This window comes from Plecotus auritus, assembly GCF_963455305.1.
Source record: "Plecotus auritus genome assembly, chromosome: 10".
Taxonomy (NCBI): Eukaryota; Metazoa; Chordata; class Mammalia; order Chiroptera; family Vespertilionidae; genus Plecotus; species Plecotus auritus.
The window spans coordinates 23634925-23662903 of NC_137785.1; the positions used below are offsets into that span (position 1 = coordinate 23634925).

General features: G+C 50.7%; 1 protein-coding gene across 1 annotated transcript in view; it reads left to right on the forward strand.

Moving 5' to 3' along the window:
* ATP2C2 (ATPase secretory pathway Ca2+ transporting 2) overlaps positions 1 to 27979 on the forward strand; it is a gene marked incomplete at its 5' end in the record, with an annotated part of 73300 nt that overhangs the window by 14957 nt on the left and 30364 nt on the right. Inside the window, 12 exons of the mRNA XM_080643806.1 lie at positions 542 to 652; positions 2710 to 2826; positions 5566 to 5655; positions 6985 to 7020; positions 7124 to 7185; positions 10117 to 10225; positions 15085 to 15234; positions 15323 to 15391; positions 16174 to 16249; positions 20177 to 20243; positions 27508 to 27632; positions 27791 to 27888. Coding sequence (XP_080499932.1) covers positions 542 to 652; positions 2710 to 2826; positions 5566 to 5655; positions 6985 to 7020; positions 7124 to 7185; positions 10117 to 10225; positions 15085 to 15234; positions 15323 to 15391; positions 16174 to 16249; positions 20177 to 20243; positions 27508 to 27632; positions 27791 to 27888 — 1110 coding nt within the window. The remainder of the gene's footprint in view (positions 1 to 541; positions 653 to 2709; positions 2827 to 5565; positions 5656 to 6984; positions 7021 to 7123; positions 7186 to 10116; positions 10226 to 15084; positions 15235 to 15322; positions 15392 to 16173; positions 16250 to 20176; positions 20244 to 27507; positions 27633 to 27790; positions 27889 to 27979) is intronic.

The following is a 27979-nucleotide window of genomic DNA, read 5'->3' on the forward strand; positions in this document are numbered from 1 at the left end:
GAACCAGATGGGAAAGAGTATGTGTTACATGCAACCATTTATATCAAGTTCAAACCCCAGTAAAACTAATCTATGGTGGCGAGACTATGAGACTATGACGCCATTCCCCTCCAGGGGGTTAGGTCGCCTGCAGGAGCTGCCGGGGTTGGCTTGTCCATTTCGTGATTTGGAGGCGGGTTATCTGGATCAGTCTGTGAGACTTTGATCTGTGCAGTTAAGATACGCCCACTCTCTATGTGTATGTCATACTTTATAAAGACGCATCAGGCCCTAGCCGGTTTGGCTCAGTAGATAGAGCGTCGGCCTGCGTACCTCAGTTGCAGACTTCTCCCTGGCCCGGGCCCTGATCAGGGCTCTTGCAGGAGGCAACCAATCGATGCGTTTCTCTCACATCAATGTTTCTCCCTGTCTTTCCCTCTGTCTTCCACTATCTCTAAAAGTCAATGGGAAAATATCCTCGGGTGAGGATTAACAAAAACAAACAAAAGATGTGTAAGTACAAAACCTCAACTTGCTTAATAGCAACCTGCTTTTTTCACAGTTTGATGAACAATGTGAGTTGAAAGCCATCGAGAAAGAGAAGACGGTGGTAGCCCTGCCACCCAAGGAGGCGAGCAAATGCCACAGAGAGGATTTGGCCGAAGCATTGTCCGTAAGCATTGGATTTGCACTTGATGCCAGCTGTGGGAAAGGTTTTAGATGAAGCAGAAAGGGGCACAGGGTCCTGAAAGCTGCTTTAGAATTCTGTGCTGACACGTTTGTTATCATTGTTTAAAAAATGCTATTGCCCTGGCCGGTGGCTCAGTTGGTTGAAGCGTCATCCCGTGCACCACAGGGTTCTGGGTTCAATTCCTGGTCAGGGCACATACCTAGGTTTCTGGTTCGATTCCCAGTTGGTGCACATGTGGGAGAAACCCATCGATGTTTCTCTCTTACATCTATGTTTCTCTTTCCCTCCCTCCTCCTCCATCTCCCTCTCTCCCTCCAAGTTGAACTGTTCTGATTTCCCGTGAGGCCCTTACCAGAGGACTGGCACCCCCCTCTCCCAGATGCTCAATTATTTGTTTCTCTTGATCAGACATAGAGAAGTCATAACCCAGACAGCTATACAGTAGCATAGCCAGTGGTGAACCCAGGTGTTTTGACATCAAAGTTCAAATTCTTTTAAAAAAAAAAATTTATTGATTTCAGAGAGGAAGTGAGAGGGAGAAGGAGAGAAACATCAATGATGAGAGAGAATCATTGATTGGCTGCCTCCTGCAGGCCCCTACTGGGAATTGAGCCTGCAACCCGGGCATATGCCCTTGACTGGAATCAAACCCAGGACCCTTCAGTCTACAGGCCGATGCTCTATCTGCTGAGCCAAATCGGCTAGGGCCAAAGCTCAATTCTTAACCACCTCCTCTTCACACCCTTCATCTTTTATCATCTATGATGTTGCCAATTCCAGAAACCAAATTCTCACATTTCTCAAGTGATTTGAATTCCTGGCCAATGCAAAACTAAAAGAAAGAAATGAAAAAGAACACCCGACTCTATAAAACTCTTCTCTGCGGCTGAAGGACGTGGCTTGCTCCATGTGTTTAATTTCTTTACCTAGAAAACTGAGCAAACATAATGTTGTGTTTGTGAGTGCACTCATCACTCACCACACTTGGTAAAAAAAAATTACTAATAAAGGGCACATGCCACAATTTCAGGGAAGTTGGGTGTCCGTGTTTCATGCCAGGCTTTCCTGGAGAAGAATTCAAAAGTCTGTTTAGATTCAAGGCCTGCTTGTTAGTATTTGGAGAGGGGAAGGGAAATATTTTTTCCTTGCCTAGACTTTTTACGCCACCTAGAAAATGAGCTTGATTTTCTTTACTGAAAGGAATCTAGAAATTAATTCAGCGTTCCCTGCCACCTCTACCACCTGGGAGAGCTGTCTTGTCCACCTTTTAAAAACAAGGGTACCTTTGCTACAACCAGAACAGTGCAGTTTCCTTACGCAACTGCCAACTCAAATGAACTGTTTTAACGTTAGTTTGTGTGAAGAGCTTGAAGCTGTGCCTGGCACAATGCGTGCACGGTACAGTAATTTTAGCTAGTACTGTGTGTAGGGACAGGCCTTCTTTCTGTTATTTTACTTTATGTTTAACTGTGGTGAATGCACAACATAAGCCTTCCCATCATAAGAATTTGCAAGAGTACAGCTCAATGGTGATGAGTACATTCACATTGCTGTGCTACCCATCTCCAGAGCTCATTCATCTTGCAACACTCTGCACCCATTGGACAATCTCCACCTTTTGGCTGTTGAGAATAACGCTGCTATGAACACACATCACAAATATCTCTTCAGGATCCTCTTCCAACTCTTTTGGTATATCCACACCCAGAAGTGAAATCGCTGGATCGTGTGGTATTCTATTTTAATATTTTGAGGAAACTCCATATTGTTTTTTTTTTTACAGTGTCTGTACCATTTTACATTCCCAAGGCCCGTGACAAACTTGGGCCCAGGGTTGTTGTTTTGTGCTGTAATTGTAGGGCAGGAGTGCAGTCTAATTGAAAAGGAATTGGGGCTGTGGGTTTCCTTCTCTCTCTGCCCTTAGTGCTTGCGGTCTTTGATGGTGCAAGTGGCTGGGTGCAGAGTGGGGACTCTGTGGCTTGGGCTTCTCGGCATTTACTGGCCCACCAGTGAGCGTGGGCTTGACCGTCTCCCTGCAGGTGGACTTACAGAATGGACTGTCGGAGTTCTCGGTGACACAGCGCAGGCTGGTCCACGGCTGGAACGAGTTCGTTGCTGACAACACTGAGCCCGTGTGGAAGAAATATCTTGATCAGGTAGGACCATAGGCGTCATTCCCTGCATGTCTAATGGGGAGGGTGGGCAGTCTTTCTTTTTTAAAAAAAGATTTTAAACTATGTGTGTTTTTTTTATTGATTTGAGAGAGAGAGGAAGGGAGAGGGATGGAGAGAAAGAAACATTGATGAGGGAGACATCTATCAGCTACCCCCTGCATGCCCCCACTGGGAATTGAGCCTGCAACCTGGCATGTGCTGGTTCATAGGTCGATGCTCAACCACTGAGCCACACCGGCTGGGCAGTCTTTCTTTAAATATTCACCGAGAGTGTCCTTGGACCAGTCCCAGGGCATGGGGCATCTGTACGACAAAAATAAAAAGGCTCTCCTACACTCAGGCTGCTCTCAGCCAGCAGGAGGGACGGACACGAGACTTCACCAACACCCCAGGCAGCCGTGATCAGGAACAGCAGTTGCTACATTCACAGAGGGTTTCCCTCCTGCTAGGCCCCATGCTAGCTGAGTGAGTCAGTCAACATTAACTTACTCTATCTTCCTCCTAACCTCCATTCTGAGATGAGGAGGGCGAATATAAAGAAATGGAAATATCTCCAGACTGTGTAAGGGTGCCAGATTTAGCAAATAGAGACACAGAATGTCCTGTTAAATTTGAATTGTAGACAGATGAACAAAAAACAATAGTTTAGTGTAAGTAGATCCCAAATGGTGCATGGGACCTACATCTACAAAAAAAAAAAAGGTTTTTGTTTATCTGAAATTCAGATCTTACTCGGTGCCCTATTGTGTATCTGGCAACTGGAGCCTGAAGTCACACAGCAGTCAGTGCAATGCTGGGCAGTGAGCCAGGCACCTAGCTGCAGGGCCCCTGCCCCCTTAACTGCTGCCGTTGGTGCAGGCAGGGTGCTGAATGCAGACAAGGTGCTGAATGGAGGGCACACAAATCAAATGCCTGGAAACCACTGGGAAGAGGAAAGAAAAATTGGGATTGGACATGGCTGCAGGTTCCAGTTTAGAAGTTAAGATCCCCATCACCCACCCAGTACCAGCTCAGAAAGCCCCAGTTAGCAGGCAGATTTTCCCAGATACCTGAAGGCATTCAGGTTGCCTTGGTTTCTTCTCCCTAGCCTTTTGCACCCCTTCTCCCATTCCTGACACCTGCCTCTCCTAACCCTAATCCCCACCCCACCCCCAGCCAGGCTTCAGCCCTGTTCTATTGGCTCAGCATTTAAAGGTTTCTTGATTGGTTGGTTTGGGGACCAATCACAGCACTCCTTGCAGCATCCTCACACTATCCTCCAGTCCCCACCCTGCTCATTGGTTGGTTCTCAGTGTACTGAGATGCCATTCACTGATGCATGTTGGCAGCAAAAGGGTCTTCTGCGAGCAGGTGGCTCTGGCTGCCAGGAAGATTCCTGGAACCCCAGTGTTAGAAGAAGGTAGTGGAGGTTCCTGGAAGTTGGAGTTCAGGGAAGGAGGCGGACACACTGGCTGCGCGGGACATTTTCCTCCTATGGTCGGGCCTCCTCAGTTCTGCCCTGCCTGCCCCTTCCACTAAGCAACCCCCGACACCCCCCCCCCCCCCCCCGCTGCCCCAGCCCGGCCCGTAGTTCCCCAGCCATCCTCCTTCTTGCCTCTGCCCTGTCAACCTCATACCAAAGGTTCTCCTCCAGCCTCCAGCCAGGGCCTTTCCAGAAATAAAATCTCTCACGTTCTAAGAGGGAACATGTTTATTCATCTCAGCCTTGTCTGTCCCTGGGTCCATCTGTGGGAATCCCGGAAGGCAGCTCCTGATGGCCCTGCCCCACCCCCACCCCCTTGCTGAGTACAGAAAGCCCATCTGCACTCACGTATTAACTCTTCACACTCACCAGACGTTGTGCTTCTCCTGTCTGTCTCCTCCAGTAACGGGGAACTCATCACTTCACAAGGCAGCCGTACTTCTCCAACTCAGGAGACGCACCATTAGGAATTCTACCTGAGCATGACCCCTGGAATCATGAGGCGAAGGTGTATTAGAGTCAGGCTATCAGGGTTCAAATCCCACTTTCCAGCCTTGTGACTTTAAGCAAGTTATTGAACTTCCTTGAGCCTCAATTTTCCCCATCTCGAAAATGGGACTAATAAACACTGTTCTGAGTTTTACATAAGAAGAAGCTTATCACATATTGAGTTGCTCAGTAAAGGCTGTCCTGTATACGTTGGCCCTGATTGGAGCGTAGCAGGTAAGTGCACAGGTTAAGGAGTCAGTCTGACCTAAATGGATCTTGGGAAATTCAGTTTCTCTCAGAGCCTCTGGTTGCTCACTTATCAAGCAGGAGTAATAACAGGTGCGTGTGCCCAATAGATGGTGGTGGTTTTTATTGTTGCTGTTTGTCCAGTGGATCACCAGCTCCCCTGAAGAGTGAGGTTCCAACAAGCCTCTCGCTGCCTCTCCCTGATCGTGTGGGCGTGGAAGGGGCTCCAGGAGCCAGGAAGAGTCTGTTCGTCCACAGCCAGGGCGGCACGGGGGGCGCGTGGTGTGTGCTTCCCATTGGGTCTCTCACCTGTTTGCTGTGTGGCCCCCGGAAGCCAATGTCAATGAAAATGCAGGGGGGCGTTACAGGAGGAGGACCATTGGCGGTGGTCTTTCTCCCCCAGGCCTGGGTCTCTGTAGTTGTTGGCTTGGAAGCCTGGCTCTGAGTAAGGAACCGGGTCACACGCGCTGCTGCACAGTTAGAATTCCAGAGAAGAGCCCACCCACCCTGCTTTCATTTTTCAGTTTAAGAACCCCCTGATCCTGCTGCTGCTGGCCTCTGCCTTGGTGAGCATCCTCACGAAGAACTATGAGGACGCCATCAGTATCACCATGGTGAGTGCACGGCACCTGGGGCAGCACCAGCCCCCAGACCCGGCTGCCCTGAGGCTTGCCGGGTGTTTGCTTACTTACTATGCAAGGAAAACAGAGCTGGGCTGTTGAGAAAAAAAAGAAAATGCAGCAGAAAGAAAGAGAAGCAAATCCATGTCCTTCTCTGCCCACATGGGGGTGTCGGGGTTTATGTGGCCATCGCTCTGTGGGTGGATGCCCAGGTGGCTTCTATTCTTTGCCACTTGGAACGCTGTTGCAAGGAGTTCCTCTCCCATGACCCGGGTGGAATTGCTCGATCCTGGCTGTGCGTGCAGGCGTAGCCAGTTTGACTCAGTGGAAAGAGCATCGGCCTGAGGACTGAAGGGTCCCGGCTTTGATTCCGGTCAACAGCACATGCCCAGGTTGTGGGCTCGATCCCCAGTAGGGTGTGTGCAGGAGGCAGCCAATCAATGATTCTCTCTCATCATTGATGTTTCTATCTCTCCCTCTCCCTTCCTCTTTGAAGTCAGTAAAAATATATTTTTTAAAAAAGAGTAATTGTTTGTAATCTGTTACCTAGAGAGAACCACTGAGTACCTTAAAAAAAATTTTTTTTTAATTTAGGTGAAAAGTCACATAAAAAAATCAACCATTTTAAAGTGAACAATGCAGTGGCATGTAGTACCTGCACAATGTTGTGTGACCGCCACCTCTGTCTAGTTCTAAAACATTTTCATTGTGCTAAAACGGAACCCCATGCCCATTATAGTTACCCCAACCTCCCCTCCTCGGCCCCTGGCAACCACCAGTCCGCTTTCTGTCTCTGTGGAGTCACCAATCCTGGATATTTCATACGAATGTCATCACACAATATGTGACCTCTCATGCCTGGCTTCTACCGATCACCTTTTGATGGATGCCATTCCGGCTTTCTCTATCTGTCAGGCACTCCTAAAGTACAAACACGGACTCATTCCACACCATGAAATTTGCTGCTTCTGTTTAAAAGGCTGGGGTTAGAGCCACACCTTCTGATGTGGAATGGTGTTTACAGGATGCTGTTGAGTGAAGAGGCAGTTTGTAAAAGAATATGTCTACACTGTATAGGACCCTGTGTGATAAGTGTGTCTATCCAGAAAAATCTAAAGGGGTACCCCACAACGTGAACCTCTCCTGGTAGGACTTGGGGTGGTTTTGCTGCTCTTTTTTGGCTTATCTCTTTTCTAAGTTTCTGCACAGTACACTTATTTTACAAACAAAAAAGAAATATATTTTGAAATTCGATGACCTCCCCTTACTCCCATGGACTCACGCGCTGTGCCGCCGTGTTAACGCCCCTCGTTTGCTCCTTAGGCCGTGCTGATCGTGGTCACTGTCGCCTTCATCCAGGTGTGTATTTATTTCCCGAGGTCCCGGGTGGGGTGACCGGGCATGGCGGGAGCTCTGTGGAATCCCCACCTTTGAAAAGCATGTGTGATGTGCTTCCTGCCAGGAGTACAGGTCGGAGAAATCTCTGGAAGAGCTGACCAAGCTGGTACCTCCCGAATGTAACTGGTAAGTCAGAGACCCCTGGGACTTTTTGGTTCATCAGAGGAGCCGGTGGGCTGGTGGTGAGTCTGGCACAATTTGTATTCCTTGTAGTGTGACATGGGAAAACCTGGGCTGGTCGTCCTGCCAGTGGGTTACCTGAGTCCTTGGGCATGTCATTCGGCTTCTCTGGGCTTCCCGTCTGTCATTAGCATCTAATCAGGGTTCCTGGCCTGGGGGCCACGGATGATGGAAATGGCCCTGGGAAGAGGGTGCCCATGAAACCCGTCATGCGCTGTGCAAAACTATGCTTTTTCCCAAAAGAGAGCGTTCAGAGGTTTCATTGGATTCTCAAAGGGTGGACTCAGGAGGCTGAGATGCGGGGCTTTATCAAGCTGAGGCATCAGGACGTTGGGTGAAGGGTAGGACGACATGAGAATAAATTCCAGGGACTGGGTTAGCAGCCCACCAGCCTCTCTCCTGTCCAGGCATTTCCACGTTGCTGCTTGTGATCGCGCAGCCCTTACCAACGACATTTAAACAGGAAAACGACAAAAATATCTGTCAATACCTCGTGGGCATTTCTGCTTAGCACAGTGCTGTGCAGTAGAACTCTCTGGAATGTTCTGTAATCTGTACTGTCCAGTACATGTCCAGTCAAATATGGTTACTGAGGATTTAAAATGTGGCAGGGGCAGGTATTACATGACCTGAGGTATTTTGGAAGGACTTCAGCATACAGTACCTATTTTCTGAAGGATAATTCTGCGGAAAGAACCTTAGCATATATTTGAGTACATATGGCACCATTGAGCCACAGGGCTGGCGGATAGAAGGATCTTGTGAAATAGAGTTCCACTTCTCAAGGAATCAGTAGAGAATAATGAATAACAAAATAGAGACAAAAAGGATATGTGGAGGCATGGGAGAGGATGAATCAATTCTGGAAGGGTCATTGGGGACAGTAAAAATGTCTGGGCTTACTGATGGGATGAATAAGGCTGTCAGAAATCCAGGTGTGTGATGTGTGGCATAATCCCATGAGCAAATGGGGGTGTAAATGATGGATGTGGTTTGATGTGATATTAAGTGTAAATATCAAGTCTTGACCTTTTAGGTGAATAGATACATTATTGATGTCCTCAGAAGTTTTGCCTCTAAAAGACATTTTATTCTCGGGAACAGCAGTGGCAGGCAGCCTGGCAGAGTTGAAAGAGCATCGCAGACATGCAGCCTCACTCTCTGGGTCTCCAAGGCCCATTTTACAATTTAGGAGAAACACCTGCCACGCAGACCCTTCCTGCGTTACCCCACCCTTGGTGCAGCCATTAACTATTTATTGAACACCTACTGTGTGCTGGGAGAAACAGCGCTGGGGTTATAATCAGTGAACATGATTAGGTGCATTAGAGCCAACAAGACCCCTCCACACACAAAGCCCCACAAAAATCAAAACAAAAAGCCCTACAGAGACACAGTGGTGGCTGGTGCAGGAGTGGGGCAACTTTAAAAGCTGGAGGCCAGGCCCTCCCTCCCCCCGATCCGACATTTAAGGGAAAGCTGACATTTAAGTTGAGGCCTGAGAAAGATAAGGAGGCAGCCGTGGGAACAGCCGGCGTGTGTCGGATAGGTGCTCTTGGCTACAAGGAACAGAAAACTCAACTGCACAGACCACAAGGAAACTGTGCTGTCTCATGGCAAGGGGCCTGAGGGGGCGGGCAGTGGGCTTAATGAATGGAAGATCCACTAAGGACCTGGTCCTTTTCATGTCTTTACTCTGCCATCCTCAGCTTGTTGACTTTGTTCTCTGGCTGGTTCCCCTCGGGGTCCTAGATGGCTGCAACAGCTCCAGGCATCACAGCCAGGCATGAAGGGTCAAACAGGAGAAGAGGCTGTGTGTGTGTGTGTGTGTGTGTGTGTGTGTATGTGTTTGTATGTGTGTGTGTGTGTGTGTGTTTACAGGTGCATGAGCCCCATCACGTGTCCACTCATGTCTCAAAGGCCAGTGTTACAAAACATGCCTGTGCCTAAGCCAGTCGTGGGCAGGGGGTGGGATCACTCCGATGATCTCAGCCAGTCAGGACCCATTCCTGGAGCACACAGTTGTGGGGGGAAGGGTGGATACAGGAACAAGGTTGAATTCTGTTTTCAAGGAGGAGGGGAATGCCTGCTCCAGCATTCGAGGTCACCAATGACCTTGAGACTAGAAAGAGCTGGGTGTGTTCAAGGGCTGGCTGGTGTGAGGAGGAGACAAGTCTGGATCGAGAGGGCCTTAGTGGGGCTTTTGGGTTTGCTTGCAAGGTCATCAGAGAGCCACTGGAGCGTTTGATTTTGTGTTCTAAGAGCTCTCTGCTGTGTGCAGGATGAGTTGAGGAGGCCAGAGGAGAGGCAGGAGTGCGGCTGGGAGGCCACTGGAGGAGGGCCGTGTGTGGTGGGATTGCAGTTGCAACCTGTGCACAGAAGCACGTCCATTGTCCAAAGGCGGATGGCCATGAGCAACGGCCCTGGCCCTGTGGGATGATGGTCCTGGGCTGCTCGGACACTTAAGATGCTCCTCCGGGCTCTGACGAGGCTCTGCCATCCCTGAGATCTCAAGACGGGCTCTGCACACCTGGGTGGTGTCTCCTCTGAGGACACAAGCTACTGCCTCCATTAAGGAAGCTTTAGTACCGCTGACCTAGAGCTGCAAGAGCTGGAGGCCGTGTGGCCCAGCCTCGTGTCCGGGCGGGTGAACAGGGAAAGCTCTGCACTTCAGACAAGGACCAGGGTCTCCCAGAAGCCACACACTCTCCCAAAACACCTTCTAGGGTACAAGAGTTTAAGAAATAACAGCACCGCAAGGGTTTGTCCATACCTGAAAGGGAAAGCGTGTGTCTGTCATCTTTGCTCACATTTATCAAAGGGCATGAAGCTGGGTGCTAACATGCGTGCTTTGTCTTTTCACTGTTTCACATGCAGCGTAAGAGAAGGAAAGCTCCAGCACCTGCTGGCGCGAGACCTGGTTCCCGGGGACATCGTGTGTCTCTCCATCGGAGACCGGATCCCTGCAGACATCCGCCTCACTGAGGTGAGAGTCCCAGGCCCTGGTCGGTGGGACATGCTTCTCAGAGGCGGACACTGTCTCTCACACACATCCGTGCACACACACGTGCATGCACACACGCGCACACATGCACCGAACAAGTCGGGGAGTTAGCAGACAAGCTAATTTTAAGCACAAAGCTCCTCAAATTGTATTTCATAAATCATGTACTCTCGCTTTAGCTATAAGCCTACCACATGTTGGTTGTGTGACCCTCTAGTTTTTATAGACTGCAGCAGCAAATTGAACCAGGGTGAGGTTGAGGAATGAGGCAAGAGTTCCTTCCAGAAACAGCCGCATTGATGTCAGAAAGAGTGATAGCAGCTGCTGAGGAACGGGAAGGGAGCCAGACCGATGAAGCATAAAAAGTAGCGCAAGCTTTTTACAGTTGCTCGGTTTGGGGACATGGGGTGTAGCCAAGCTATTTGCCTAACCTTTGTGGGTGCCAGGGTGCCACAGCTTCACAGAACAATACCCGAGGCTCTGAGATCATCCTGGGTTCTCGAGCAAAGGTGAAATCAAGTTCAGAGAGGTCTGTTGCTGGGAGTAATCTGTTTTATGGCTCTTCCCAATAATGCCTAAGAATTGTTCAAAGCGTTTAGCGATAGAGGATTAAGCACAGGTTATCTGCCCGATTTATTTATTTTCTCAGGAATGGGAGGGTTAATAGCATGCTGTTCAAAGGTGGTGTGAAGGGCGGGGGATGGAGATAGGTGAGGAGGCCAGGAGCCAACTCCTGGGTCCTGCCTTTACAACATGCTGGCCAGGCTTTGAAGTCGAGGCAGGGCCAGAGGGCCACTCAGGCTACTCTGCCTCCCTGCCCGGACTTTCAGATCTCCAGGCGGGGCGGGGACCAGGTGGGGCAGGGACCAGGCGGGGCGGGGACCAGGCGGGGCAGGGACCAGGCGGGGCAGAGACCAGGTGTGTGTGGGGGGGAGGGAGGGGGTTGGGGGTAGGCATTCTCTCTCAACCTCATGCTGATGCCCCTTCCTACACCAGAATGGATTCCTCTCCCTCCGCTCCTCCCTGTGCTGGCATTCAGCACGCAGGTCTGGGGCACTGGGATCCCATTAGAGAAACCATTGTCCCCCGGAAAGCCAGTCTGACATTGTCCACTTCCCCACCAAGAGGGGGCACTGCCTCCCAACTTGGGGATTCCAGAGGAACAGGGTTGGTCCTGATACTGGGCATCTCCACCACAGGTGCTATGAAGAGGCAGTGCTTCTCGGTGGTTAGTGCGCTGAGGCGGGGCGTTAGCCTGAGTTTGAAACTGATGCTTATCATTCACAAGCTGTGTGACCTGCAGCAAGTTACTTAACCTCTCTGAGCCTCCGTTTCCTTATCTGTAAAATGGGGGAGGGGGGTGATAATGCCCAAAAGGTGCTTTTAAGGATCAAGTGACTTCATAGATGCAAAGTGCTCAAAATGGTGCCTGGCACCAGTGAGTGATGGGCACGTGTTGGAGGTCAGGGGGCCCTGGGTTTCAAATCCCCACCCAGCACCTGCCAGCATGTGACTTTGAGGGAGGGATTGGCCTCTCTGAGCCTCAGTTTTCTCATCTATCAAAGGGGATAATGTTCATTCCCACCTTGCAGGGTTATCAGGAAGAAGAAACAAGCTAAGACCTGCAGCCTACTTGGCACAATGCCTGATGTGGGTTAGCAATCACCGAGAATTAGCTGCTGGTTTCGTTGTTTATCATTACCGGTCTCCGCAAGAGTTCTTTAAAACAATTTTTTAAAACCCCAAATAACATCTTTACAACTTAACTGGATTTCTTCCTGCCCTGCTTATATAAATCAAATTATACCTGGTTGTTGACACCATAAGGGTTTAATCCAAGCTACCACCTGTGAACACTACAGATTTCCTTTTTGGTATGTTGCAACTCCTTTGGACAACATACCAACAGAGTTGCAACACAGTTAATAGTTCTATCAGCTCTTAAGCTCTGAGGTCCAGGAGAGTTTGTATACATTTTGGAGCCACTTAGGGCCAGAAAACAGCAGGTTCAAGAAAGTTCTTTAGCCGGGCCAGTGTGGCTCAGTGGTTGAGTGTCGACCCATGAACCAGTAGGTCATTGTTCGATTCCTGGTCAGGGCACATGCCCTGGTTGCAGCCTCAAACCTCATCATTGATGTTTCTCTCTCTCTCTCCCTCTCCCTAAAAATCAATGAGAGAGAAACATCGATCAGCTGCATCCTGCATGCCCCCTACTGGGGATCGAGCCTGAACCCCAGGCATGTGCCCTGAACAGGAATCAAACCAGTGACCTCTTGGTGCATAGTACCATGCTCAACCAACCCAGCCACATTGGCCAGACAATATCCAAATTTCTTAATCAATGCCAAATGCAATTGGGTTCCAACCACACTTTTCACAAGTGTTCTGCTGTAGTCAAACTAGTCCCCGTTCGTGTCCCCACGTGGACCAAACTTCTTGCCTTTGCCTGGGCCCTCTCGTCTTGGTAGAGCCCTATCTTCCATTCAGTGCTCCCTGAGGGCAGGGTCAGCTCTCCTCCCGCTATGGCTTCAGCACCGGGGGACAGCGTCCGCCTCTGCCCACTCCCAACAACCTGTATCCCAAAGGGTGAACTGGTACCAATGCTCCTGGCTTCTGTCCTTTTAGTGCCAGTGACGTGCTGGGAGAAGTCTTTTCTCTGTCTCCCCCATCTCAGTTGCTTGGATCAAGTGTGTGATTACCATGTTCTCCCACCATCAGTTGCCCAAATTGCCTTATTTTCCCTCCCTGGAGAGCCTTTCCTATTCACTCACCAAATGCTTGCTTATTCTGCAAGGTCTCTTCCAATCCCAGAAGCCTCAGGAAGCCCTTCTCTTCCAGCTCATCCCCCCCCCCCCACAACCCCACACCAGCCACTCCACCCTCCACTTCCCACCCCCAACCTTCTGCTGCAGATTAGATCTATTAGAATATCAGATTGTTCCAGTTACGTCTCTCACAGCCAGTGGAGGGGTTTCCATACCATTGTTGACTTGTTTTTATTACAGTGTTGCTTAAATGTGAACAAGTATATAAGTTTGAAGTACAAATTCCATGTGTTTCAAACTTATATAGAACTGTGAACCTAAGCCAAATTTTCAAATCAAGTACAGCTTATCCAAATTATTGTCATTTCCCATTAGACAGTGTTTGGGAATGAAATCTCTGAGTGCCATTGGGATGTGGTGCTCATTTCTGCTGCCCGGGCCTCTGGGTCAGCAGCCTGTGGTGCTGGGTGGCTCAGTTCTCCCATTTTTTCTTTCATTGTGGGTTAGGAGCTGCCCCATGAGATTATTTGACTTTCCCTTGATGCCCTGGGGATTAAAAAAACACAGGTGCAAACTCTAGATCAGTCGGTAGCTGTGTTTGACTTGAAATCAGGGGACAGAAATCAGAACATGACCTGAGATGAAGATAAATATGTATATTGGCTCCAAAGGGCCAGGGATTTATTCCTCTCACATCATGGAGTGTCCAGAAGTGGAGTGTCCCTGGGGTGGCCATCGCCTTGATTTGTAAGGTGGCTTCTGGAACTCCAGGATAACAACACTAGGCAGGGGGAACGAGGAAGGCAAGAAGGGCAAAAGGGGCCCATCAGCTCCGCCACCTTCAAAGATCTTCCCCAGTACGGTGGTGACTTCTTACGTCTTGTTGTCTCATTCCGGAGACACTGAGTAGCTGCAAGGGAGGCTGGGAAGGAGGATTGTGTGGTGGGGCACATCACCGCTCCCAACACCATGGGGCTCTGTTTCAGAGGAACGAAAGATGGGCATTTCATAACAAGTGGTAGCCCCAATCTTCTTGGGGACTGGGATCCCATGGCATTGGGCATATTTTTAAAAGATTGAATTTAAAAATTTTTGAATCATAGAGGATTCCCCGGCTCCTATTTGAGAAATGCTGAACTAACAGTTCTCTTGTGAGTTTGCAGGAAGTTGGCTCCTCTCTCTAAGTGGGTCTTACATGCTCAGATAGCAGGGTCCTGAGCCATCCTAGGCCCATCCTAGGCCCCTAATGTCCTTAAAAGTGCCTGTTAACAGTTCCGGCCACAGCAGACTCACCTCTTGAGCGATACCTACTGGGTCTGTGGTCAGTTTGGAAGATGGCTGAGAGGGCAGTTTTTGGAAGCAGAGCCTTGGCTCACCCTCTGCTCTGCCACTAAGTAGCTGTATAACCTTGAGCATGTTACTCACTGTGCCTCAGTTTCTCCATAGGAAAAATAATAGCATCTTTCATGGTGGGTGTGAGGATTAAGAGATAAGCTTGCTGGCACCTTCCTTCTGCTTTTCTGGAGAGAGAGAGAGAGAGAGAGAGAGAGAGAGAGAGAGAGAGAGAGGGAGGGAGAGAGAGAGAGAGAGAGAGAGAGAGAATGAGAAAGAGAGAATGAGAGTGGGTGTGAGTCAGGGTCCATGTTTCTGGTGTTGATATGACCTTGGGCTGTCACTGAATAACCTGACTCAATGCTGCTCAAACCGCACCAATTTCATGGGCCTCTTTCAAGGAGGGGCAGCACGTGGAATGTTAGGTGAAAGGCACAGGTGCTTTGAAAGGTATATTCTAAATTGGCCATTGCCTGTGTGTCTTTTTAGATGTTATATTAAAACTTAAAAAAACGTAAAAGAAGATACAAGGCTTTCCTGTTTTTTGAGAGGGGCCACACGTTCAAAGCTTTCTGGTTCTTGAGGCATCTCGGGTCATGTCCTGGTGGTTGTTCCCTGATTTCGAGGAATTCTATGCTGTCTGTTGGCAATTGACATGAAGGTGTCAGACACCGTTCTGTGCCGGGAAAACCAGTGCACAGGGCGAGAGGGCAGATCCCACGGCCTTTCCCTCTGCTCCCTTAGGTCACAGACCTCCTGGTAGACGAGTCCAGTTTCACGGGAGAAGCTGAGCCATGCAGTAAGACGGACACCCCGTTGACAGGCGAGGGGGACCTCACCACCCTGAGCAACATCGTCTTCATGGGGACCCTGGTTCAGTACGGGAAGGGGCAGGTGAGCCCTGAGGCACCCTGGGGGCCGTGGCTTCTATCACCAGCAGGCCTCCAGCCTCAGGCCTTACACTGCTCTCTCCTGAACCCAGGGAGTCGTGATCGGAACAGGGGAGAGGTCTCAGTTCGGAGAAGTGTTTAAGATGATGCGGGCTGAAGAGGTAAGGCGAGTGGGGGCTTTGGTTTTCTTGTGAGCTGGGGTTTGAGATCTTCTTGGCTAGTGATGCCAGTCCTGCCCACCTGTTAGGAATGAGGATCATGTGGTTAATCCTATCTAATAAAGAGGGAATATGCAAATTGACCATCACGCTGCCACAAAGATGGTGGCACCCAGTCCCCTCAACCCTGCTGGAGTCCCACAGTCCTTTCAGCCCAGCTGGGGCGGGCAGGGGGTGGGGGTGGCGGTAGGTGCACGGTGCAGCCGGATCCGCCCTCAGCCCCCCAGCCACCCAGGGCTGGCTGAGGCACAGGCAAGCCTTGGATGGCAGCTGCCCAGCCACCCAGGGCAGCCCAAGGCTTCGGTAACCAGGGCTGGCCGAGGCTTGCACTGCCGGCAGTGGCAGCAGCAGAGGTGTGATGGGGGCATCGCCTCCCCCTGATCACCAGGTTGCCTCCTGCCCCTGAGGGCTCCCAGACTGTGAGAGGGGGCAGGCCGGGCTGAGGGACGCCCCCTCCAGTGCACAAATTTTCATGCACCAGGCCTCCAGTGTGAGTATAATTTTTAAAAATTAATTTTTATTTTAAGACATGTGTTAGGATTTTTGTCAAGATATAACTTACAGACAGTCAGGTGCACAGACATTACATGTAGAGGTCAATGAGTTTTTGTATATGTGTACCCCTGTGGCATTGTCACTCGGCTCAAGATAGAAATGAGCCAGGCAGAAGCTCTGGGATGCTGCCGGGATGTCAGCTAAGAAACCCATTGTTCCCATCCTTGCAGACACCTAAAACGCCTCTACAAAGAAACATGGACAAGCTGGGGAAACAACTGACACTTTTCTCATTCTTCATAATTGGTGAGTGAAGCTTTTGCACTTGGTCCCAGGGGTTGGGGAGAGCGCCCCACACAGCCCAGCTGTCGCTAAACAGCTTGCTGCTCACCTGGGTAAAGATGGGGGTTTGGGGTCGGAGACTCTCTGACTGTGACAAAAGGCTTCTGTATTAGTCAGATGAGGCCAACTGCGGTAACAAGCAGCCCCTGCCTTGTAGTGACTTAGCATAGTCAAAGTTTATTTCCTGCTCATATCATAGTCCACGGGCATGTTCTTGTCTGGTCCGCAGACCACTGGTGGTCCGTGAGGTCCGAAAGGTTGGTGACTGCTGGTCTAGTGGCTTTTCTGGACAGCTCACCTTCAAATGGCAGCTCAGGGGCCCAGGCCCCCACTGCATCTTTGCTCTCCCTTCCTCTGGGTCCTTGGAGGCTGGTCATAATTCTCTTTAGCCCGAGAACACAGAGGCTTGTGTGGGAACATTGTAAGGCATGGACTAGGAAGTGAAGCCATCGCTCTTGTCCATTTTCAGTTGGTCAGATGGAGTCATGCAGCCTGCCTATCTGCAAGGGAGACTGGCAGCTGTGGTTTAGCCATGTGCCCAGCCATATTTCTGTGCCACTAAGTAGGCTGTGCCTGGTCTTATGCTTCATGGCTTTTGGCAGCCCACCACAACCAGCGTTCACGTGATGCCGAGGACCTGAATTCAGGTCTTTCACCCAAACGTCACTGTGCAGCTGCCCTGGCCCCTCGCCCGCTCCCTCCTGCTGGCTCCAGCTCTGGCTTGGAGTCTGTGTCCTTTGTTCCCAGCCTTCAGGGCCACCCAGTGCTTTGCCCATAGTAGATTCTCAATAAACATTGGTTGAGTTAATGAGCTAATAAAGGAACAAGCCAAAACCACTGCCCATCGCACAAGCAGTGATAAGAGGAAGGACTAGTAAATCTGGAGCCAGGGGAAGTTCTTGGGAGGATCAGCCATCCCTTCCGGCAGCAGCGCTGTTGTGCCTCTGGCCACACAGATGCATGATTTCATTACGTGAGTGTTTTATGACGCACTAGACCCTACGGTAGGTTCTGGGCCCACCAAGATGAGTAAAACGCAGTTTCTTCCCTCTGAAGGGCCCCCAGGCAAATAGGGGAGAGATACCTGAACAAATATGAAATGTGAAAGTAGCAGTTAATCTGGTGTGGAAGAGCTGGGAAGACTCCAAGGAGGAGGTGACGTTAAACCAGGTCTTGCAGGATGAGTAGGAGTTTGCCAAGTGACAAAAGAGGGGATTGGGAATTCCGGGCAGGGAAAAAATAAGTTCAAAAGTACGGAAGGTATCTCCCAGTCCTTTACAGCTTGTCGGAGATGGTGAACTTAGCAAAGTGGTTAAGAGGATGTGGCCTGGAGTCAGGGCTCTCCTTCTGTCATGCCGGGGACAGACCTACTCTCCTTCCCTCCCTGGCCACCCCTCCCCAACATTCCAGTCTAGTCTTCTTTCCAAATTTACGCTTTGGATTAGCTGCTCAGAGTTTGCTAACTCACTCGGTTTACTGTTTTTAAGTAGCACTATGCCCTCTTCCCTCCTTTCTGCCCTCCTTTGTCCTGGAGCTGTGATGAAAAATGGGTTTTAATCTGCCAAGTCTGAGGACAGCCAGTGGGGCTCTGTGCTCTGAGAGGACTGTGGGACTGTGGTGGCCAAGAGGACTGGGAGGATGAGTGACACAAGGGAAGGTGGCTGTGAGCGCCACTTATTGGCCATCCTTGGGGTTGCCTGCTGCCCAGGCATCAGGGCAGATTAGAATACCCAGAGGCATTTCACATTCCAAAGCAGGGATTGGAATCTGTGGCTCTGGGGCCAAACTGGATTCACCACCCAGTTTTGTAATGGCCCACAAGCAACGAATATCTTTTATATTTTTAAGTGACTGAAAAAATCAAAAGAATAATCCTATATAATAAAGAGCTAATATGCTAATTAGACCGAACAGCAGAACAACCATCCGAACGACCTTCCGGACGAAGCCAGGGCTGCGAGGGCCGAGCCCCTTACGTGAATTTTGTGCATCAGGCCTCTGGTATTTCATAACATGAAAAGTATATGAAATTCAAGTTTCAATTCAGATTTCGGTGTTTATCAATAACATTTCATTGGAACATAGCCACACCCATTCACCTGCTATCTACAGTGGCCAAGCTGAGTTGCAACAGAGACCATGTGGCCCACAAAGCCGAAACTATTTCCCCTCTGGCTGGTTACAGAAAAAGTTTTCCCACACGTGCGCTGGAGGTTGCAGTGACCTGCAGGACATAGTGCTGTAATGGGCGCTGCTCTTTCTACCCCAGGAGCCTCAAGAACAAATAGCAATTAGATGTGCTTTAAGTTGTCAAGCAGGTAGTATTCATAGGACTTTCCCCAAGATGAAATTGTTTATAAAAAATAAAAAGTTTCAAGTCAGGGGTCCTACAAGGTCATTGCCTTGCATTGAGCCACTATTCCTCAAGTTAAATTAAAGCTTAGTTAAATTGGCACGTGTGTGGCCAGCCCACAATACCACTCAGACCTTTTACTTCATAATAACTATTTCAAGAATTGTTCTAGAGGAGCTGGAGTTTTGAAACTGGGTTCCATGGATCGCTAAGGACCCAAGAGTGGGAGATGCAGGGTAGCAGTGGTGCCCTGGTAAATGTTTAACAACTTTCCAGGGCAGAGTAGCGTTTGCCAATTTCTGTGGTGTCAATACTCTCAGCATGGCCAGTTTCAAGCTGCCAATGTGAAGTTATTGAACATGATTTGTGGGGTGTGCACATAGGCAAGCTGCAGCCTTCTGCAGGGAGGCCTGGGGAGGGGGTGTTTCTGATTCTAATGGGTAGGGCTCCAGACTCACTGCCCCACCCTTATTTCTAACAGTTTCCGCCCTCCCCTCTTTTGCATCTGGGTTCATTTGGAGTCCAGCTAAGATTTCATTTGACTGCTGAGTTCTGTAGTTAATTATAGTATGAATAAAACAACAACCATGTAACAAATCAGAACTTGTGATCTTACACACACACACACACACACACACTACCACCACCACCACCACCACCATCACACTGCTCATAACTTGCCCTGCCCCCCCCCACCCCCGTTCCTGCGAAACAGAGCTGATGATCTTTAGTGAATCCTTCAGTGTCAACAGGAACGCCACTCACCTTCCCACTCACCTTCCCACCACTTCCCATACAGCTGCAGCAACAGTTAATGACTGGGTATTCGCTGTGGGCCAGGGGCTGAGCTAAGCACTTCAGATGTGTTGTCATCTCTTAAACCCTGAAACAGCTGCTTGAGGAAGGCATGGTCATTATCCCCACTTTACAGATGAGCGAACTGAAGCCACCCCAGAGGCCCCAGAACTTCTCCCCATTGCCAGGCCTCTTGTGAACTTTCACGGGTCCCAGGTGGCTCATGCCACTTCTCACCCTCAGGGTTCCACCTCTGACAGTCTCCATGTATCCCGAGCCGAACACAGGGCCTGGTGTTCGGTAAATACTGGGTAAATGGTTGGTGAAGGAGAAATGGAAACTAGCCCATCTGCCCATCACGGAAGAGGCATCGTCTGCCACCTCAGGGGGCGTCCTGGAGCCGCACGGCCCTTGGGGATCGTTGGAATAATCTGTAGATCTACAACCGCCCAGAACAATCCGGTTGTTTCTTTCTTTACTCGACCTGGCTGGATCCTTTCCAGAACAAGTGAAACCATTCTTCTTTGTAGGTACAAGGGTTTCCTAAAAAGGAATAAGTGGTTACAAGTCCTTGAGGTTATTAATTACTGCCCGGTGTCTCTTCTCCTGTAAACTCTTAAAATGCTGTCATGCCTTTAGATGTTGGAGAACGTGTGTGTGTGTGTGTGTGTGTGTGTGTGTGTGTGTGTGTACACACATGTTTTGATTTGTTTTGTTTTGTTCTGTTTTGGTCTCTTCTCCAGGCATCATCATTCTCACTGGCTGGCTGCAAGGGAAGCATCTTCTCAGCATGTTCACGATTGGGGTCAGGTAAGGGCTCCATGCCCTCCCTCCCTTGTCAGTGCAGCAAGACAAGGCAGGAAGATTGGGGCGCGGGAACAGTGTGGGGAAGATGCATCCTCCTCCCCTCAAGCGCAGCCCCAGTAGTACATCACCTGGCAGGTGGGGTGCCCAGGGGAAGCTTGGAAAACAAATGAACGGTAAGATTTGGACCTCCCATTCGCATCACTTCTTTGCCTGTGGGTTCGGATCTTTCTGGCTAAAGGGGTGGACTCCAGAGCCTGCCTGCCTAGGGTTACATTCTGGCTTTACCACTGCTAGCGGTGTGACCTTAGGCAGACTTTTGCACTTTCTGTGCCTCAGTTTTCTCCTCTGTAAAATGGGAGTGATGACATAGCCCCTCCTGCGGTCATGGTGAGGATGAGATGAGAGCCCATGAAGGTTCCTGCAACAGTCCCAGCGCACAGTGTGTGTTTGCTCCTAGTATTCCTTTGAAGCACCGTCTTGGTCCTTCTTTCATGGAGGAATCTATAGGAGATGGTAAAGGCCGTGTCACTGAGGCCACACAGCTGATGGCAGGGCTGGGAACCAGGGCCCTTGGCCTTAAGCCCTAGGAACCTGCCGTCCCTCCACATGGTGACTCTAACGAGCGACAGTCACACCCCCAGGCCCGGTGGACGATGCAGAGATGAGCAGGGAGCAGGCTCAGTGGCTTAAGTTGCCCCAGCTTTTCCATGGCTGCTCGCCAAGGCCAGGGAGGCAGAGTGCCAGGGACCGTCTGTAACCGGATATGTCCCAGCAGAAGGGCAGTTGGTGACCCTTCTGGGACACACAAAAGCCAACACATTTCTAGGCTCATGTTAAGCCCCAGGGTTTCTGGAGTGTGACCCCCATGCTGTTGGTGTCGGCAAAATGCTTTCGGTGATACATGGGAAATTATTTCCATGTCCTTGAGCAAAAATATACCCTTAGGACACCAACCCCATGATGTAAACAAGCTTAGATGCCCATCAGCTAATGAATGGATAAAATTCATCCCGGGGAACATTATTCACCCACAAAAAGGAAAAAAGCACTGATGCCCACTACTTGGGTGGCCCTAGAAAACATGATGCTAGCCCTAACCGGTTTGGCTCAGTGGATGGAGCGTCAGCCTGCGGACTCAAGGGTCCCAGGTTCGATTCCAGTCAAGGGCATGTACCTAGGTTGTGGGCACATCCCCAGCAGGGGGTGTGCAGGAGGTGGCTGATCGATATTTCTCTCTCATTGATGTTTCTAACTCTCTCTCCCTCTCCCTTCCTCTCTGTAAAAAATCAATAAAATGTATTTTAAAAAACAAAAAAGCAAAACATGATGCTAGTGAAGGAAACCAGGAACAGAGGGCCACATCCTCCTATCTCATAAAGAGGGAATATGCTAATTGACCATCACTCCATCACAAAGATGGCTGCACCCACAGCTGAGGCCAGGTTCCCTTAAGGAGCCTTAACGAGCAATCAGCAGGGACCTGAGGCTACGCCAGCCGTGGGCAAACTACGGCCCATGGGCCGGATCCAGCCTGTTCAGCTGTTCTATCCGGCCCGCGGAGCCGAAAGAGCGGAGGGTTCTCTTGCTCTCCCCTCCGCTCCTTTACTTTTAATTTATATTAATTCACACAAACACTCCATCCATGCTTTTGATCCGGCCCTCTGGTCCAGTTTAAGAACCCATTGTGGCCCTCGAGTCAAAAAGCTTGCCCACCCCTGGGCTACGCCCTCCCCCGCTCCTGTGGGGCTTGACAGGGGACCTCAGGCCTCGCCCCCACCCATCAGGGCTTGACGGGGACTTCAGGCCGCACCCCCCGCCCCAGCACCAGGCCAGAGGACCTGAGGCTGCACCCTTCTGCCTGGCAGGGCTTGACAGGAGACCTCAGGCCATGTCCCTCACCCAACAGGGCTTGACAGGAGACCTCAGGCCATGTCCCTCACCCAGCAGGGCTTGACAGGGGACCTCAGGCCATGTCCCTCACCCAGCAGGGCTTGACAGGGGACCTCAGGCCATGTCCCTCACCCAGCAGGGCTTGACAGGAGACCTCAGGCCATGTCCCTCACCCAGCAGGGCTTGACAGGGGACCTCAGGCCGCGCCCCCCACCTGGCAGGGCTTGATGGGGGACCTCAAGGTGCACTTCCCGGCCTGGTGCTGGGCTAGGGGACCTCAGGCCGCGCCCCCCACCCGGCAGGGCTTGATGGGGGACCTCAAGGTGCACTTCCCGGCCTGGTGCTGGGCTAGGGGACCTCAGGCTGCTCCCCCTGCCCCAGCACCAGACCGGAGGACCTCAGGCCCCATCCCCCACCTGGTGGGGCTTGACAGGGCACTTCAGGCCATGCCCCCCACCCAGTGGGGCTTGACAGGGGATCTCAGGCGGTGTCCCCCCGTCCTGGCGCCAGGCCAGGGGACCTGAGGCTACACCCCCAGCCCAGCAGGGCTTGACAAGGGTGAGACTGGCTGGGTCTGGATCTAGCCCAATCGGGGGGGCCGGCTGGGTCTGGGTCTCATGCGATTTTGAGGCGCATGTGGGTGGGCAGGGACTTGACTCTGGGTCCCGTGGTGAGCCCCAGTCTCTGACAGGAGGGAGGTTTTCATATACATTTTACTAATTTTCTTTCATTTCTGACACTTCTATTATAGAGAAAGGGCAAATAGCAATATTAAATTACTAGAGGCCCGGTGCACGAAACTCGTGCGCGGGGGGGGGGGGTTGTCCCTCAGCCAAGCCTGCACCCTCTCCAATCTGGGATCCCTCGAGGGATGTCCGACTGCCCGTTTAAGCCCGATCCCGGTGGGATCGGGCCGAAACGGGCAGTCGGGACATCCCTATCACAGTCCAGGACTGCTGGCTCCCAACTGCTCGCCTGCCTGCCTTCCTGATTGCCCCTAACCACTTTTGCCTGCCAGCCTGATCACCCCCTAACCACTCCTCTGCCAGCCTGATTGATGCCTAACTGCTCCCCTGCCAGCCTGTTTGCCCCTAACTGCCCTCCCCTGCAGGCCTGGTCACCCCCAACTGCTCTCCCCTGTAGGCCTGGGTCCCCCCCAACTGCCCTCCCCTGCAGGCCTGGTCACCCCTAACTGCCCTCCCCTGCAGGCCTGGTCGCCACCAACTTCCCTCCTCTGCTGGCTTGGTCACCCCTAACTGCCCTCCCCTGCTGGCCTGATCGCCCACAACTGCCCCCCCTTGCAGGCCTGGTCCCTCCCAAGTGCCCTCCCTTGCTGGCCATCTTGTGGCCATCTTGTGTCCACATGGGGGCAGGATCTTTGACCACATGGGCGCAGCCATCTTGTGTGTTGGAGTGATGGTCAATCTGCATATTACTCTTTTATTAGATAGGATAGAGGCCTGGTGCACAGGTGGGGGCCAGCTGGTTTGCCCTGAAGGGTGTCCTGGATCAGGGTGGGGGTTTCCTTGGGGCGTGTGGCGGCCTGGGCGAGGGGCCTGTGGTGGTTTGCAGGCCGGCCACACCCCCTGGTGACCCAAGTGGAGGCCCTGGTATCTGGGGTTTATTTATCTTCTACAATTGAAACTTTGTAGCCTGGAGCAGAGCCAAGCCTTCTGCTTGCTCCGTGGCAGCAGCCTTTTCTTTTTTCTTTTCTTTTTTTTTTAAAATATATTTTATTGATTTTTCACAGAGAGGAAGGGAGAGGGATAGAGAGTTAGAAACATCGATGAGAGAGAAACATCAATCAGCTGCCTCCTGCACACCCCCCACTGGGGATGTGCCCGCAACCAAGGTACATGCCCTTGACTGGAATCAAACCCGGGAACCCTCAGTCCCCAGGCTGATGCTCTAGCCACTGAGCCAAACCGGTTAGGGCTGGCAGCCTTTTCTGTTGGGATTTATATATCTTCTATAATTGAAACTTTGTAGCCTTAAGTGGAGGACTGGGCCGGCCAGGGCTGCAGAAGCTTGGCTTCCTCCATCGCCACGGGCAACCCTAGCCTCCTGCTCTATCCAGCTCCGTGGCTGCCGCCATTTCTGTTTGGATTTATGTATCTTCTATCATTGAAACTTTGTAGCCTTGAGTGGAGGCCTAGGCCGGCAAGGGCAGTCGGAAAGCTTGGCTTCCTCCATTGCCGGGGAAACCCAAGCCTCCCTCCTGCTCTCTGTGACCGTAGCCATCTTGGTTGGGTTTATTTGCATATTCACTCCTGATTGGCTTGTGGGCGTGGCTTGTGGGTGTAGCGGGGGTACAGTCAATTTGCATATTACTCTTTTATTAGATAGGATTTCCTCTAATTAATCCCCTTTTAATGTGAACAAATTTCATGCACCAGGCCACTAGTACTGTATAACTTCGTTTGTGTGAAATGTCCGAATTAGGCAACTCCATGGAGGCGGGAACCAGACGCGTGGTCTCCAGGCTGGGCCGAGGAGAGACTGCTAAGTTACAGGGATTCTCCTGGGGGTGATAAGAATGTTCTAAACTCGATTTTGGTGATGGTTGCACAATGCTGACTCCACTAAAAACCATTGAGTTACATACTTTAAAAGGGTGAATTTGGGGGCATGTGAATTGTATCTCAAAAAGACAACAAAGGAAAGCATGGAGCAGACCATTAGGAGCGTTGTTCTTCATCGGATCCCTGAGCCTCTCTGTTTATATATAACGAGTCAAGTGTTGGCAGACACCGGTGTGCAACGGTGGTTACAGTAAATCACAGTGACGCACCTCGCAGTGACCGGCACCCGTCTGTGCTGGGACACAGAGGTCAGAGGTGCTGCTTCCCCAGTGCTGAGCAGTGTGGGCAGGGAGCCTTGCTGTAAGGGCTGGGTGTGTCTCTGGTACTGGTCAAGCTTGTCTGTGTGTGAATGAAGGGACACGGTTACCTGACCATTAGCAACAGGATGGATGCTGGTGCTCCTGGTTCAGGAAGCACACCGAGCAGCAAGGCAGGGACTCGGGCTGCCCCAGGCAGGGTCCAGCAAGAAGCAGGGCCAGGGAAGAAGTCAGCCCCTGGAGGGAGTGCTCAGGTGACGAGGCCGTCAGAGGCGGGTGATGGCAGAGGGACTGGGCCGCCTGAGCGCCCAGGTGCCATGGTGCCAAAGACCTCCCCGAAATAGTGAAACTTTCCACCCCATCTTATAAACCAAGGGGAGTCCTGCAAGCCAGAAGGTTAACTATTTCCAGGAAAAGAACTAAAAAGGCCTCCATGTCCACCCTACCTCCCCAAGGTCATTCCCGACTTCCTGTCTTAACATTCCCTTTCCTCTCATTCATTCTGCGGGATCTGGGGTAACTTACCGTTAAGAGAAAACTCACTGTTCATTTCACTTGTGACTTGAAAGGAGGTTTTTAGCAGAATTGAAGTCACTCGGAACCACCAAGTTGGAATGTAGCAATGGCAGGATAGCCAGTGAGGAGGAGATTCTACAAAACAAATAAATGGGAGTCACTCTTTTAAACACTTTATCCTGTTCCCTCTGCCTCGAGAGACACTCGAGATGCCCCACGGTATACTTGCTTTTTCATTCTCATCTTTATCAGTTTGTGGATTCGTTTTTTGTTCCTATGCAAGCTTCCTGGCACAAAAATCACCCTCCCCACGCCGTACAGCGGGAAAGTGCCCCTCATAACCCTTGCAGATGTTTGCTTAGTTAGCCTTGTCAGCCTGTGCCATAAAACCAAGCAAGCCTTGCCATCCCCATGGCAACCAGGCACAGTCCCTCAACCAAAGTCCGTCATCATGGTTTCTCTAGCTGAATGCTCCATTGTCTCTGGGTAAAAGGCCACCATCATTACCGTGCTTCTTTGAGTCTAAGATGCACACCCCTTTTCACATGTTAACTGTGTTGCTGATGAATCGGCGGTATTTTTTCTTAGTAGTACACAAGATAATGGCGTCCTTCACAAGCAGCCTTGTCTTAGATTGGATGAAATACGTTAGCTTTGTGTGACTGTGGTTGAATGGGCCTCCTCGGCTAGGCTTTCTGATTATTAATCAGCCACATAGAGCGCTCACTATGTGCTAGGCCAGTGCGGGTTGAGACTCCTGCCATATATTCACTTGTGAGTTCGTTCACTCAGCAAATATTTACTGAAGGCCTGCAGGGTTCTGCTGGAGGTTCCCGTGCAGAGGTGACCCTGGTGGGTGTGGCGTGGTGACGCTCACTGCCCAGATCTGCACAAAAGGACCCTCTCACCCACTCATCTCCAGCCTCCCCCATCGGCCTGAGGTCAGCTGGTCATTATCCGGCCCTCTGCCCTCGGTCAGGCCAGCCCAGGAATGTGGGATGGGGGAGCAGTCAGCCCTGATGCTCTGGAGCCAAATTGAGGCAAGAAAGAGCCCCTTCTTAACAGCCTACCACATGTTGACATCCTGCCCACAGGAAGGGGATCCATGTTTGCAATCCCAGTTCAGATTCCCAAATACTAGAAGCTCATTGGTTCAGCTTGGAACACATGGTCTCCTCTAATCCAGTCAGCTGTGGCTATGGGAGAGCGAGGTCACACAATGAAGAGTTGGAGGGATGATAAAGAAGTGAGCAGATACCCCAAACAGATCTGCTAAAGGCATATCTGTGTCACTTTGCCTTCCTCAATTTTAATTTTCTGTCCGGCTTCCCTACCAGATGTGTCTAAACCAGTGGTCGGCAAACTCATTAGTCAACAGAGCCAAATATCAACAGTACAACGATTGAAATTTCTTTTGAGAGCCAAATTTTTTAAACTTCTTCTAACGCCACTTCTTCAAAATAGACTCGCCCAGGCTGTGGTATTTTGTGGAAGAGCCACACTCAAGGGGCCAAAGAGCCGCATGTGGCTCGCGAGCCGCAGTTTGCCGACCACGGGTCTAAATCATTAGACCAATAAAAAGTGAAATTTAAGGGAGGACCCACTGAAGCAAAAAATTCCACTTCCTACTAATTCCCTGATTCTGGAAATTCCTTTCCCAGGGCCCAGAAACTTTTCTCTTTAGTAAATGAGAACAATTTAAATGCAGAAGCACTTAAAGAGGCTAAACAGCTGGCAGACGAGTTCACACTCAAATGTGGGTGTCTGATAGATGAGATCCCTTCCCCAAAGCAGGACTTTCTGTGTGTGGGGGGTTTTTTTTGGAGGGGGGATTGGGGCTCAGCACAATGGATGTTGGAGAAGGAGGCAGGTGCATCATGGAATGGGGAACAGAGAATAGAACGGGAACTTTGGGGACACTAGAGACAAGCTTCCCCAGGTGAAAGTGTTGCCAATCCCGGTTGGAACTCATATCATTCTTAAGTACATGTTAAAAGTGACCCATTTGGCCTTTTGATCCAGCCTGGCTGTGGCTGCCATTCCAGAGGGTCTGCCCATCGTTGTCATGGTTACGCTGGTCCTGGGAGTGCTGCGGATGGCCAAGAAGCAGGTCATTGTGAAGAAGCTGCCGATCGTGGAGACTTTAGGTGAGGGACTGCAGCTAGTTGAATCCTTAAAAATTGGATTGAATGGATGTTTTGGTGCCATGTTCATTCAACGTGGGTATTTCATAGGCCTGAGAGTTGGTGGCGATGAACTGCTTTTTTTTTTTTTTTTAAATAAACTCTGCTGTTTCTCCTGCCAGGCTGCTGCAATGTTATCTGTTCTGATAAGACGGGGACCCTGACTGCCAACGAAATGACTGTCAGCCAACTCGTAACGTCTGATGGGCTCCATGCCGAGGTGAGTGCTGTGTGAATTACAAGGTTCAAGACAAGGGCGTGCCCTGCCAGACCCTTTCCTTCCTGGAGAAAGCACAGGGAGTCTTCTAGAA